At 60.0% G+C, this 13045-nt stretch overlaps 1 protein-coding gene across 1 annotated transcript in view; it reads left to right on the top strand.

Annotated features, from left to right (window-relative positions):
• The window catches only part of ITPR3 (inositol 1,4,5-trisphosphate receptor type 3), a 66275-nt gene that overhangs the window by 37263 nt on the left and 15967 nt on the right, over positions 1-13045 (top strand). Inside the window, exons 17-33 of the mRNA XM_058554589.1 lie at positions 415-534; positions 932-1114; positions 2444-2695; positions 2783-2927; positions 3400-3541; positions 4281-4480; positions 5620-5749; positions 6261-6318; positions 7363-7528; positions 8465-8629; positions 8709-8783; positions 9224-9349; positions 10188-10310; positions 10390-10590; positions 11849-12100; positions 12288-12413; positions 12553-12678. Of these exons, the coding sequence (XP_058410572.1) occupies positions 415-534; positions 932-1114; positions 2444-2695; positions 2783-2927; positions 3400-3541; positions 4281-4480; positions 5620-5749; positions 6261-6318; positions 7363-7528; positions 8465-8629; positions 8709-8783; positions 9224-9349; positions 10188-10310; positions 10390-10590; positions 11849-12100; positions 12288-12413; positions 12553-12678 (2590 nt within the window). The remainder of the gene's footprint in view (positions 1-414; positions 535-931; positions 1115-2443; positions 2696-2782; positions 2928-3399; positions 3542-4280; positions 4481-5619; positions 5750-6260; positions 6319-7362; positions 7529-8464; positions 8630-8708; positions 8784-9223; positions 9350-10187; positions 10311-10389; positions 10591-11848; positions 12101-12287; positions 12414-12552; positions 12679-13045) is intronic.

The following is a 13045-nucleotide window of genomic DNA, read 5'->3' as shown; positions in this document are numbered from 1 at the left end:
TGTTGGTGAATTGCCGCCTCCCCGAGGCCCTAGCCTCCCCAGCCCCTCCCTGTGCCCCCTCCCACACGGGCCCCAATCTGGCAACAAGAGGGTTGACTCCTGGTCTAGCAGGAGGCTCCAGACCCTTCTCCGGTGACAAAGTCCGTGCCTTTGTTGATCCAGTTGTTAAATATTTTGAATATCGCTCCCATCCTTGTGCCTCCTTTCCCTGACCCCCTGGACCCCTGTCTGGTCTCCCCTCTGCCCTAGGTGCTCATGGGTTGTCCCTCCCTGGGCAGCTTGGAGTCCTTCACACCCATCTCCAAGCTTTGGAAAGGGAGCTGGTGCTGCCAGGTGGGGAAGGAGGAGGGTGGGCTTTGTCCCCACCAGGTCAGACTCTGAGCCCCCTCTCCCAACCTGCTGTCACCACCCCAGGTTCCTGGACTACCTCTCCGACCTGTGTGTGTCCAACCACATCGCCATCCCCGTCACCCAGGAGCTCATCTGCAAGTGTGTCCTGGACCCCAAGAACAGCGACATCCTCATCCAGACCGAGTAAGCCGGCTGCCCGTCTCCCACCCACAGCCGGGGCTCCACCCTGCCTGGCTTCCCAGCCTTCTTAGAGCTCGGGCCCCGTCTGGGTTCAGGCTAGAACTGGCAGCGTGCTCTCTGCAGATATGTACCCAGGGCCTGCCGTGTGCCCAGCTCTGTGCAGCACTGTGCAGAGGAGGGGAGGGGCACAGAGGAAAATGAGCCATGGTCCCTGCCCCCGAGAAGCTCATGGTCTGTTTGGGGTCTAAGCTGGGGTGGGTCCCACACGGGAGGCAGCATGGGAGCCCAGCTCGGGAGGAGGTCTGTGTGGCCGGCCATGGTCAGGGAGGGCTCTGGGCGTGGGTGGAGTCCTGCCCTGCCCTGCCCCCCACTCCCTGTGATGGGTGGCGTTGGTCTGCAGGCTTCGGCCGGTGAAGGAGATGGCCCAGTCCCACGAGTACCTGAGCATCGAGTACTCAGAGGAGGAGGTGTGGCTCACGTGGACTGACAGGAACAACGAGCACCACGAGAAGAGCGTGAGGCAGCTGGCTCAGGAGGCGCGGGCGGGCAATGCCCACGACGAGAACGTGCTCAGCTACTACAGGTGCCCTGGCCCTAGCTCCATCCCCTCCTCAGTGCTTCCCGTGCCCTCGACCTCTCAGCAGGCCTCAGCCAGTCCTGCCAGGGCTGAGCTCCAACAGCTTCAACTGGGGCCCTGCCTCCATCGCCTGCAATGCGGCCTCCACCAGGGAGGCCAAGGGAAGGCCGACTCAGGAGCCCGAGGAGCACTGGGTGGCCTTGAGGCCGGGCTCAGCACAGTGACCAGGCCTGAAAGACACCCAAACCTGGCTCCAGACATATCTATTTAAAAATAAGAGTACTAGATAACACTTATGAGGTGCTCACTCTACACCAGGCGCTATTCAAAGCACTTCACCCGATCACTCATTTAAGCCTCATGACCACGCCGGGAGGTAGGGACTATCATTACCCTCGTTGTAAAGTTGGGGAGACAGGCACAGAGAGGTGCAGGAACTTGCCCAACGTTACACAGCCGTAAGTGGTGACCCACAGTTCATACCCAGGCCGTCTGGCTCCGAAGCCCACAGTTAGAAACTCAGGGCTCTGAGGAGGAAGCAGAGGGCGTGACGTCACCAGGGCTGAACAAGGCTTCCTCCAGTCCTCCTTTCTTTCTTTTTCTTTGTGAGGAAGATCAGCCCTGAGCTAACATCCATGCTAATCCTGCTCTTTTTGCTGAGGAAGACTGGCTCTGAGCTAACATCTATTGCCCATTCTCCTCCTTTTTTCTTTTTTTCCCCAAAGCCCCAGGAGATAGTTGTCTGTCATAGTTGCACATCCTTCTAGTTACTGCATGTGGGATGTGGCCTCAGCATGGCCGGAGAAGATGTGAGTCGGTGCACGCCCGGGATCCGAACCCGGGCCGCCAGTAGCGGAGCGCGCGCACTTAACCGCTAAGCCACGGGGCCGGCCCCCAGTCCTCTTTTCTGTAGCGCTTCCATCGCGGTCTCGCACCTCCACCAGCTGCTCACCCTCCCCCCTCTCTCTCCCCGTCTTGCCTTCACCCTCCCTGCCCTGCCTTCATCCTCCCTGCCCGAGGCTGGCTCCATCACCACCCTCCTCTCCACTCCTCTCCCGGCCGTCCCTCTTCCCATGAAGACCTCGCCTGGCTGCGCCAGAAAGCGTTTTCCTCCTTAGCCAGGAGGGGGGAGATTTGCCAGTCCTCACAATTCCAGGCTGTTGTTCCTTTCACCTCTCTTACTCAGAATTGGGTCCTTTCTGTTATGTGGCTGGTGCTGGGTTTAACTTAAGTCCCTTTGCCACTTTCTTGAGTCCTCGACAAGCCCAGGCCCAAGTGCTAGCAGCCCTCGCGAGCCCCCGCCTGCCGTGTCCTCACATCCTCCCTGCCCCGCAGGTACCAGCTGAAGCTCTTTGCCCGCATGTGCCTGGACCGGCAGTACCTGGCCATCGACGAGATCTCCCAGCAGCTGGGCGTCGACCTGATCTTCCTGTGCATGGCGGACGAGATGCTGCCCTTTGACCTGCGTGCCTCCTTCTGCCACCTGATGCTGCATGTGCACGTGGACCGCGACCCCCAGGAGCTTGTCACGCCCGTCAAGTTCGCCCGCCTCTGGACTGAGATCCCCACGGCCATCACCATCAAGGAGTGAGAGGGGTGGGGGGTGGGGGAGCCTGGCAAGGCTGGGATGGGAGGGTCTCAGGGACCCTCACACCTCCTCGCCTCCACCCCCAGCTATGATTCCAACCTCAACGCCTCCCGAGACGACAAGAAGAACAAGTTTGCCAGTACCATGGAGTTCGTGGAGGACTACCTCAACAATGTGGTCAGCGAGGCCGTGCCCTTCGCCAATGAGGAGAAAAACAAGCTCACCTTCGAGGTGGGCTGGGGGGCGCCAGGGGCTGGGGCTCAGCCGGGCTCTGGCTTGTCCCCTCCCTGGGCCTCAGTCACCCGTAGGGGTGGGTTGTGGGATCCATGACTTCCCTTCCCTCAGTGCCCCCAGCCAGTGCAGGGGGACAGCAGAGACTGCTGGGATTTCTCCTGGTGACTGGGAGAGGCTGCCCCCCGCCCCTTGTCCACTCACCAGGTCAGCCTGGGGCTGTGTCACAGGATCCTGGCAGGACTCTCCCACCTCCCACCTCCTGCATTTCTGCCGTATTTCCCCAATGGTGGCCTCCTTTGCAGGCCTGTCTTCCTCAGTAACCCCCTAGGGTGGGGCTGCCCTTGTCTGAGACCCTTGGTTCCTAGTCCGCCAAGCCCACCCTCCCAGAGGTCTCGCCTTTCCCCAGCTTAGCCCCGGTTTCCTGTCTTGGCCCCGCCCACACTCACCTAAGCCCCGCCCCCTCCCGCAGGTGGTCAGCCTGGCGCACAATCTCATCTACTTTGGCTTCTACAGCTTCAGCGAGCTGCTGCGGCTCACGCGCACGCTGCTCGGCATCATTGACTGTGTGCAGGGCCCCCCTGCCATGCTGCAGGCCTATGAGGACCCAGGCGGTGAGGCTCTGCCGGGCCCAGGCCCTCCACCACCCGCCCTGGGGGGCCTCAGTCCCCTCCTAGAGCGGGTAGTCCTCTCTGATCAATCCCTCTGTGCAGCCTGCCTCCTGCCTCTGCTGTAAGGGCGTGTCTTTCCGCTCAATTCCCCTCCAACCTCCGTTGTATGAGACGGGCCCCTGCCCAGACGCTGTGGAGACCCCGAGTCTGGGCGAGTTGTCTTCCAACACATCTTGGTCTTGAGGGGCGATGATGATGGAGGAGAGGAGACACAGGGGCCTGTCTGGGGAGCTTCTAGTCAGATGGAGGACACAGCCCTGCCCTTGAAGGGTGTGAGGAGGAAGGGGGCAATCTGAGGGATGGGCCACCAGGGACATCCTCAGGGATTGCCCTCAGGGACATCCTTAGGCAGCATAAGCTCATCTAAACAAGAAGTGCATTAGAGACTGACACCTGGTGTTTGGTGCTCCCCACACTGTTCCCTCAGTCCCCATGCTCTGTAGCAGCTCTCGTGATTTCCCACATGAGAATTCTCACTGATCTCCTCACACAGTTCACCTTTGCCCTGGTCCTCCCTTCTTTTCCCGGATTTCGCTTAAAGCTCACCTCCCCCAGGAAGCCTTCCTGGGTTAGCCTTGCCCCTTCCTTAGCGTGGCTTTGCCCTGCAGCTGACGGAGACAGAGTTAGACCGGGAGTCCTGCTGCGCACCCTCTGTGACCCCCTCCTGCTCCCCGCTCTGCAGGCAAGAACGTGCGGCGCTCCATCCAGGGCGTGGGCCACATGATGTCCACCATGGTGCTGAGCCGCAAGCAGTCTGTCTTTGGCGCCCCCAGCCTGTCTGCCGGGGCCGGCGCCGCTGAGCCGCTGGACAGAAGCAAGTTTGAGGAGAATGAAGACATCGTGGTGATGGAGACCAAGCTGAAGATCCTGGAAATCCTGCAGGTGGCTGGGCCGGGTCCGTGGAGGGAGGTGTTGGGGATAGGGCGGGAGAGTGGGGGCAGGTACGGGGAGGTTGGGCCTCAGATCACAGAATCTGGTACTGGAAGGCTCCACGATGATCGGCTGTCTAGCCCAGTGGTTCTCAAAGTGTGGTCCCCGGACCAGCAGCATCAGCCTCACCTGGGAACTTAGAAATGATCGTTCTCGGGCCCCACCCAAGTCCTACAGATCAGAAACACTGGAGGTGGACGCCCCGTCTGTGCTGTGGCAGCCCTCCTGGTGATGTGTTGGGCACTGAAGTCTAGCTCTGTTCTCCCATTGTATGGGTGAGGAAAGTAAAAGCGGGGAGGGGACGTTCCCCCGGTCGCAGAAAACCTTTGAAGCAGAGCCCCCAGAGGCAGATAGTCATCCCTGTTCTGAGTCTCGTCTGCGACTCAGCAGAGCACTTGGGGAAGGGGCTGGTAGGGTCCTGGGAGGGATAAGGACCCTCGCTCTTGCCTTGCTGCCAGCAGGGGACGGGGAAGGGTAATGCAGTGACCTCCATGGGAACCCAGTCTAGGCAGGGCCTGTTCAGGACAGTCAGAGGAGGGGGCTTCTGACTCATGCTGGGGGCTTCCAGATCTGAGTCCTGGGTGTGTCCAGAGGCTCTGCGCCCCATGAGGATAGAGGCCAGTCAAGAGTGTCTGCAGACGCTGTGTCTGCACCCCACACCCCACAGTGGCCTCTCCTCCCTCACAGTCCTCGGTCCCTCTCCCCTGGGGAGCCCCTGGGTCTGTTTGGCCAAGCAGGATAGAAGGATAAGGGTTGGCCTTTGGACCTGGGGAGGTTCATTCCCTTTCCTGTCAGCGTCCAGCCTGGGAAAGAGGGACTGAGTGGGCTGGGAGGGGGGTCTCTGCCTCATTCTTGGAGGAGGCGCCATCCCCCATCACTGAGGCAGGAGCTGGGGAGAGGGCACCCCGGACCTCCCTGGGGAGAGAAGTCCTGATTTTTTTGGTTGTGAGGTCCTGGGGCATCCCTGAACGTCTGTGCTGAGGCCTCCGAGTGCTGGAGCTTGTTCAGGGTACTGCCTCGCCCATCCTGGAGCAGGATAGGCCCCCTGACCCCTGGCTGGTCCTCACCCTATCCTCTCCCCGCTCCTCCAGTTCATCCTCAACGTCCGCCTGGATTACCGCATCTCCTACCTGCTGTCTGTCTTCAAGAAGGAGTTTGTGGAGGTTTTCCCCATGCAGGACAGCGGGGCCGACGGCACGGCCCCCGCCTTCGACTCCACCAGTGAGCCCCCGCCCCTGCCCTCAGGCCCAGGGACACACAGCAGTGGGGTGGAGCCTGGGGGACCCCTCAGGGCAGCTCTCCAGCCCTGGCCCTGTTTCCAATCTGCAAGGCCTTTCCTCTATTTAATTGCCACGGGGGTGGGTGGGGGGAGGGGGACAGGCAGGGATCATTTCCTCCATTTCCTAAATGGGGAAACTGAGGCCCATAGAGGAGGACCTTGCCCAAGGTCACAGCCAGTCAGAGGCTGAGCCAGACCAGGACGTGAGTCTCTTGACCCCCAGCCTGGAACTCTGCTTGCCCTGACACTGCCTTCAGGGCAGTGGGGCTGCTCTGGTCCCTGCCCTGGTTGGTCCCATTTCCACTCCAGGAAGGGGTGGGCAGAGGGGCTGCCACCAACCAGTGTGGGCAAGGGGTGGTTTGAGCGACTCCCTGCTCCTCGCCCCTGTGCTCCCCAACTTTCCTGCACATGGACCTGCCACCTCCCCCGTCTGGCCCCTCTTTCTCCCCACAGCTGCCAACATGAACCTGGATCGCATCGGGGAGCAGGCGGAGGCCATGTTTGGAGTGGGGTGAGGCCTGGGTTGAGATGGGGGGTTGTGTGTGGGGTTGGGTGGTGATGCTGGCACAGGCTTGCGACCCCGTCTTGGAGTGGTCTGGGTTTCCCAAGCCTGGGGCTGGCCTCTCCCTCTGTCATTCCCCCTGTAGCCCCTCACCAGGCTCTGGGGCAGGGATCCCCCTGGCTTTGTGCTCTGACCCTCCCTTGCCTCTCTGGCCCCAATGTCATCCTGGTCATTCCCCTGCCTCCACTCAGGGCCGTTGTGCCTTTTTCTGCATCGAGACTTGTCCAGGCCACTGGAAGGAGATCCCCCTGTCCCACAGCAGGGAGGAGGGGTGGGGGGTATGCAGCCTGCTCTACAGAGGGCTGGAGTTGGGGGTCTGCCAGGAGTCAGGGGCTCTTAACCATTTCTAGATGCCCTTGGCATCTAGTGAAGCCTTTGCACCCCTTCTCAGAATGACGTTTTTAAATTCATAAAATGAAGCACATAAAGTTACAAAGAAAACCAATCGCATTGAGATACAGTTATCACAACATTGAAGAAAACAAATCGGAAGTGACAGTTACATGTGTGTCTCTTTATTCACACATTAAATAACGAGCTGTGCCCAAGGTGTCATTGGTACCATTACTTCCGAGTAGTGATGAGTGTAAACGATGTTTCGAGATTTCTGTCCCAGCTCTGAGGTGATGGGAAAACTGAATTTTATTGGTGACAAAGTCACAGGTAACTGCTCCCTTTTCTCATTGAAGGAAATGTTCCAGTTTGGTTAGAGGTTGGTAAGATAAAGATGCAGTCCTTTCCCCGTCTCTGTTCGTGGCCTCAACTTCTATCCGTGAATCCGTTTGTGGGGGCCGTGGATCCCATATTAAGAGTCTCTGCTTCAGTTGCTTAATCAGGGGATTCCTGCGGGACCTCAGGGGATGTGGGGATCCCTTGGGGGGCTCAGGGCAGATATGACACTGCAGCTGCTAGTGCGTGGCAGGGAGCATGCTTGTCCCCTTGGACGGCAGGGAGCGTGCCAAGTGTGCCCCCAGCCCTGTGGTTGTGCTGCAGGAAGACGAGCAGCATGCTGGAGGTGGACGACGAGGGCGGCCGCATGTTCCTGCGTGTGCTCATCCACCTCACCATGCACGACTACGCGCCGCTAGTCTCGGGCGCCCTGCAGCTGCTCTTCAAGCACTTCAGCCAGCGCCAGGAGGCCGTGCACACCTTCAAGCAGGTGCCGCCCCCGCCTGAGCACCCTGGCCCGCGGGGGCGCGGGGGAGGCCCGAGGGGGCTTCCTGGGGCTGCCCTGGCCACGCACTGGCCTGCGCTGGGCACTGGGGGTGAACGGTGATGGAGGAGCTCACAGCCCGGGGGGAGCTGAGATGCACATTTGGGGTTCTTGGCTTTGCTGAGCTCCTTAAAGGTGGGGGCCGAGTCTTGGCCTGAAGGCCTGTCGTTTCATACTCTGTGGACAGCGCTGACAGGTCGCAAACTCAATCACATGCACCTTTGCTGAGGCCCTAAGTCACGCCTGGCATGCGGTCGGCCCTCACGAAGGTGACTGGTCTTGTTACCGTGATGGCACGGGGTCTCGACAGCTCCCTGGGGAATGGGCCTGGCACTTCACGAGTGCTTGCTGTGTCCCGGGCACTGAGCGTTGGGCTTGCGTGCACGGACTTCTCGCAGCAGCCCTGACCACGTGGTTACTACTCTCATTCCTCTTTTACAGAGAGGGAAATCGAGGCCCAGGGAGGTTTCCTCCCTTACCCACTGACCCAGAGCGGGTAAGGGGGGAGTCAGGGTTCAGGTCCCTCTTCATCCAGCATTCAGTGACGCCACTGTGCTTTGCCCTGCCCTGTTCAGGGTCCGAGTGAACAAGTGACATGCCATAGCAGCATGTGACATGAGTCAGTGAGCACCTGAAGCCAGGCGACAAGGCAGCTCATGACAGGGAGTGCAGGGAGGCCTGTGGTCATCAGAGAAGGCTTCCTGGAGGCAGTGGACTTATGGCAGTGGACTTACTGAGTAGGATTTGGCTCAGTGGAGAGGAATGGTGGTGGAGTGCAGACGCCAGGAACAGAGGCCCGGAACAGGGAGGGCACCGGGCGTCTACGAGGCAGTGGACCTGGGGGTGCCCGTCTCCCCAGGCAAGCCCATCCTCGACCTCCAGGTGCAGCTGCTGATCTCAGCCCAGGACGTGGAGAACTACAAGGTGATCAAGTCGGAGCTGGACCGGCTGCGGACCATGGTGGAGAAGTCGGAGCTGTGGGTGGACAAGAAGGGCAGCGGCAAGGGCGAGGAGGCGGAGGCGGGCGCCGCCAAGGACAAGAAGGAGGTGAGCGGGCTGGCAGGGAGCTGGGACGGGGCCCCCGCGAGGGCTGGGCCCGGCTGACCCCGACCCCCTGTGCCCCCAGCGGCCCACGGACGAGGAAGGCTTCCTGCACCCACCTGGGGAGAAGAGCAGTGAGAACTACCAGATCGTCAAGGGCGTGAGTGGCGGGTCCTCGGGGACGGGGTCTGTGGGCCTGCTGCCCTGGAGGCTCCGGGCCTGGCCTCTTCTGACTCCCCGCTCTGCCGGCCACTGGTCCTCAAAACAGACATCTCCCAGCTTTTCCTGCACATTAAAAACAACCCTGCCAAGGTCCAGATGGAATTATTTTAGAGCTGTGGGAATTTAATGAAATTCCATTCCACAGTCATCTTGTTCTACTTACTTTTATGGCTGGAATTGGGTTTTTAGTGCTTCCCTGCCTTATGATGATCTGATTCAGCGGCCATGGCCTCCTTCCCCCTTCCTGGCCCTGGTGTGAGCTGGGACTCGGCTGTGGTGGGCAGGGGACTCTGACTAGCCGGGACTCTGACCAGGCCCGGGTGGAGGGGAAGCTTGAGGAGGAGGAAGGGGCTCTGGGCTCATCCTCCCCACCCCCAGATCCTGGAGCGGCTGAACAAGATGTGCGGCGTCGGGGAGCAGATGAGGAAGAAGCAGCAGCGGCTGCTTAAGAACATGGATGCCCACAAGGTCATGCTGGACCTGCTGCAGATCCCCTACGACAAGGTGACCCCTGACTTCTGACCTCTGACCCCCAGGGCAGCTTCACCCTGAACCTTGACCCAACCCAAACCACACACTAACCCCTAATGCTGACTTAACCCAGCTTTACCCTGACCTTTTACCCTGACCTGTCCTCAGCACACCTTGACCCCTGAATCCAGTCTTAGTATCATCTCAACCTTTGACCCTCTGCTTCTCATCCTGATCCACTTTGACCTTGATTTGACCCCAGCCTCACCCTGATTCTTGACCCTGACCCCAGCTTCTGTCTCCCTCTCTGGTCTAATCCTGATAATCTCGGCTTCATTTTAACCTTTGACTCTCAGCCTCCTTTGTTTTGACCTATGTTGACCCTAAACTGACCCCAGCCTCTCCACGACCCATGATATCAACTCTGGCCTCATTCTGACCCCTGACTTTGATTCTTTGCCATAGCCTCACCCTGACCTCTTCCCTGACCTGTCCCCAGGCCCAGCCTGGCCCCTGACTCCAAATTTACCTCATCTCAAACTTTGACCCTCCACCCCTCACCTTGCCTGACCTTGATCTTCCTATGTCCCAAGCCTCACCCTGACTCCTGACCCTGACACCACCCCAATGTGCACGTGACCCTGACCCTTAGCCTTGCTTCCCCACTCCGGCCTCATCTCCACCTCTGACCCTCAGCCCCTCACACATTCCATATCCTGACCTGGAGGCCCAGCTCTCACCTTGAACCCGGCCTCCTTGGGGTCCCAATCCCAAGCCCTGAGCCACCCCCACACCTGTCCGGGTTCAGGCCGTAGACCCGGCCTTGCCTTCCCCGTGTGGTGGCCCAGCACCCTCTCCCCTCTCTGCCCAGGGCGATGCCAAGATGATGGAGATCCTGCGCTACACTCACCAGTTCCTGCAGAAGTTCTGCGCGGGGAACCCGGGCAACCAGGCCCTGCTGCACAAGCACCTGCACCTCTTCCTCACGCCTGGGGTGAGGGCGCCTGGTGGGGCAGGTGGGCGGGGCAGGGCCTGGCCCCGCCCCCTTCCTGACCGACCCCGCCCACCCGCAGCTCCTGGAGGCGGAGACCATGCAGCACATCTTCCTGAACAACTACCAGCTGTGCTCCGAGATCAGCGAGCCCGTGCTGCAGCACTTCGTGCACCTGCTGGCCACCCACGGGCGCCACGTGCAGTACCTGGACTTCCTGCACACCGTCATCAAGGCCGAGGGCAAGTACGTCAAGAAGTGCCAAGACATGGTCATGACTGAGGTGAGGGCGGGGCCGGGGCGCACGGTGACTCGGGCGGCGGGCCCCAGAGTTAGGGAAGTCAGTCGTGGATCACAAAAGGAGCACTGAGGTGCTGGACTGTGGAGAGGGCACAGAGGGAGGACGGAGGTCACAGAGGCAGGTCTCGTGGAACTCAGGCTGCGGGCCTAACAGAACTCAAGTAGGGGCCCAATAGAACTTAGGCGCCATGGGCCGGCCCGGTGGCTTAGCGGTTAAGTGCACGCGCTCCGCTGCTGGCGGCCCGGGTTCGGATCCCGGGCGTGCACTGACGCACTGCTTCTCCGGCCATGCTGAGGCCGCGTCCCACATACAGCAACTAGAGGGATGTGCAGCTATGACATACAACTATCTGCTGGGGCTTTGGGGGAAAAAATAAATAAAAATAAAATCTTTAAAAAAAAAAAAAAAAAGAACTTAGGCGCCTCGTAGAGCTCAGATAACAGGCCTGAAAGAATTCCGACACTCATTCCTTCATTTATCACTTATTTAAAAATCATGAAGCGCCTGCTGTGTGTCAGGGACCACGGATACCCGGGGAGCTGTCACGTGTAAGCTCGGGGGGCGGGGTCAGGGACCACGTCCTTTGTGCTCACTGTGGGCCCAGCATCTGGCACATAGTAGGTACTCAGTAAACACCTAAGTGAAGGCGTGAAGGATGAAGGGCTGAGTCTGAATCTGGAACAGACGTGGTCTCTGCCCTTGAGCGTCTTAAGGGGTGGAGGGTAGGGGAGAAAGGCGCGACCACTAAAGAGAGATGAGGGCCCTAATAACCGAGCCCCCCTGTGCGGGAAGTGCTGAGTGATGTGAATTACTAAGTGCTAGTTTTATATTACTGTGAATGACATAATCGCTGACATGAGACAGATGCAGGGTGTGCTCTGGGAGGGTTTAAATTACACGCTGTGGGAGCATAGGGGAGGGAGGGGGTGAGCCTGGCGGAGGTGGATTAGAAAGGGCTTCCTGGAGGAGGCGCCTCTGAGACAAGCCCAAGTGGGATTTCTTTCCTTTGGGGAGGAGGGAACACTTTCTGGGTCCAAGGTCTCTGATGGCAGAGGGCCTGAGACATCAGCCTTGGGCTCTGAGGGCCAGGGGACCCCAAAACTCAGGCAGGGAGGGTTTTCCTGAGTGTCAGCAACGGCTGGGGTCAGAGTCGCAATCTCTCCTGGTAAACGCAGGAGATGGTGGGGCCCAGGGCCTGCTGGACCAAGGGGCTCTGACGCGTGCCCTCTCCTGCCCACAGCTGACCAACGCAGGTGACGACGTGGTCGTGTTCTACAACGACAAGGCCTCGCTGGCCCACCTGCTGGACATGATGAAGGCCGCCCGGGACGGCGTGGAGGACCACAGCCCCCTCATGTACCACATCTCCCTGGTGGACCTGCTGGCCGCCTGTGCCGAGGGCAAGAACGTCTACACGGAGATCAAGTGCACGTCCCTGCTGCCCCTGGAGGACGTGGTGTCAGTGGTGACACACGAGGACTGCATCACCGAGGTGGGCCCTGGGTGTCCTTGTGGGGACACTGGGGGCTGGCTGGGGAATGGACAGAAAGTAGAGGCGCAGGGAGGGTGGTGGGGGCGTGGGCCGAGGAGCAGCCGGCAGGTCCAGGAGGGATCGGAGAAGTGCAGAGCCTGGGATGGTGGCCCTGCTCGTGCCCTGACCTCCCGGCCCGGCCGCCCAGGTGAAAATGGCCTACGTGAACTTCGTGAACCACTGCTACGTGGACACGGAGGTGGAGATGAAGGAGATCTACACCAGCAACCACATCTGGACGCTCTTCGAGAGCTTCACCCTCGACATGGCTCGGGTCCGTCCCCGTGGGCGTGTGGGCCTGCAGGCGGACCGTGGTGGGCAGGGTCGCGGTGGGGGCGCAGGCAGCCTTCCCAGGGGTGGGAGTGGGGGGGCCCCAGGTGTCGGATGCCCCCTGGCATCTCTCTCCTCCCCAGGTCTGCAGTAAGCGTGAGAAGCGCCTGGCGGACCCCGCCCTGGAGAAGTACGTGCTGACCGTCGTGCTGGACACCATCAGCGCCTTCTTCAGCTCCCCGTTCTCCGAGAACAGCACCTCCCTGCAGGTGAGCTTCGCCTGCCCCGCAGCTTCTGTGCAGGGAAGGGGATGTCAGAACATACACTCGTATTTGCTTATAGTGCACAAAGATACAGCAGAAGGACGTACGAGTGTATTAGTAATCTGTGCTGTGTAGCAAATTACCCCCAAATTTAGCAGTTTATAACAACAAACGTTTTACCTCTCAGTTTCTGTGGGTCGGGAATTCTAAGGAGAACTGTACCACAGAACAGGAATTCCTGAATTCACTTGGTGTGAGGGATCCTGGGGGGCAGGGGGCGCCACACAGCACTCACTCACCAAGACAAGGTGGGCGTGCTTGCCGCAATGGCCGGCAGAGCCAAGGCGGTCACCAGGAGAGTCTGACGCTCCGA

Source organism: Diceros bicornis, chromosome 14 (assembly GCF_020826845.1).
Source record: "Diceros bicornis minor isolate mBicDic1 chromosome 14, mDicBic1.mat.cur, whole genome shotgun sequence".
In the NCBI taxonomy this organism is placed as follows: Eukaryota; Metazoa; Chordata; class Mammalia; order Perissodactyla; family Rhinocerotidae; genus Diceros; species Diceros bicornis.
This window is presented reverse-complemented; position numbering and strand designations above follow the sequence as displayed.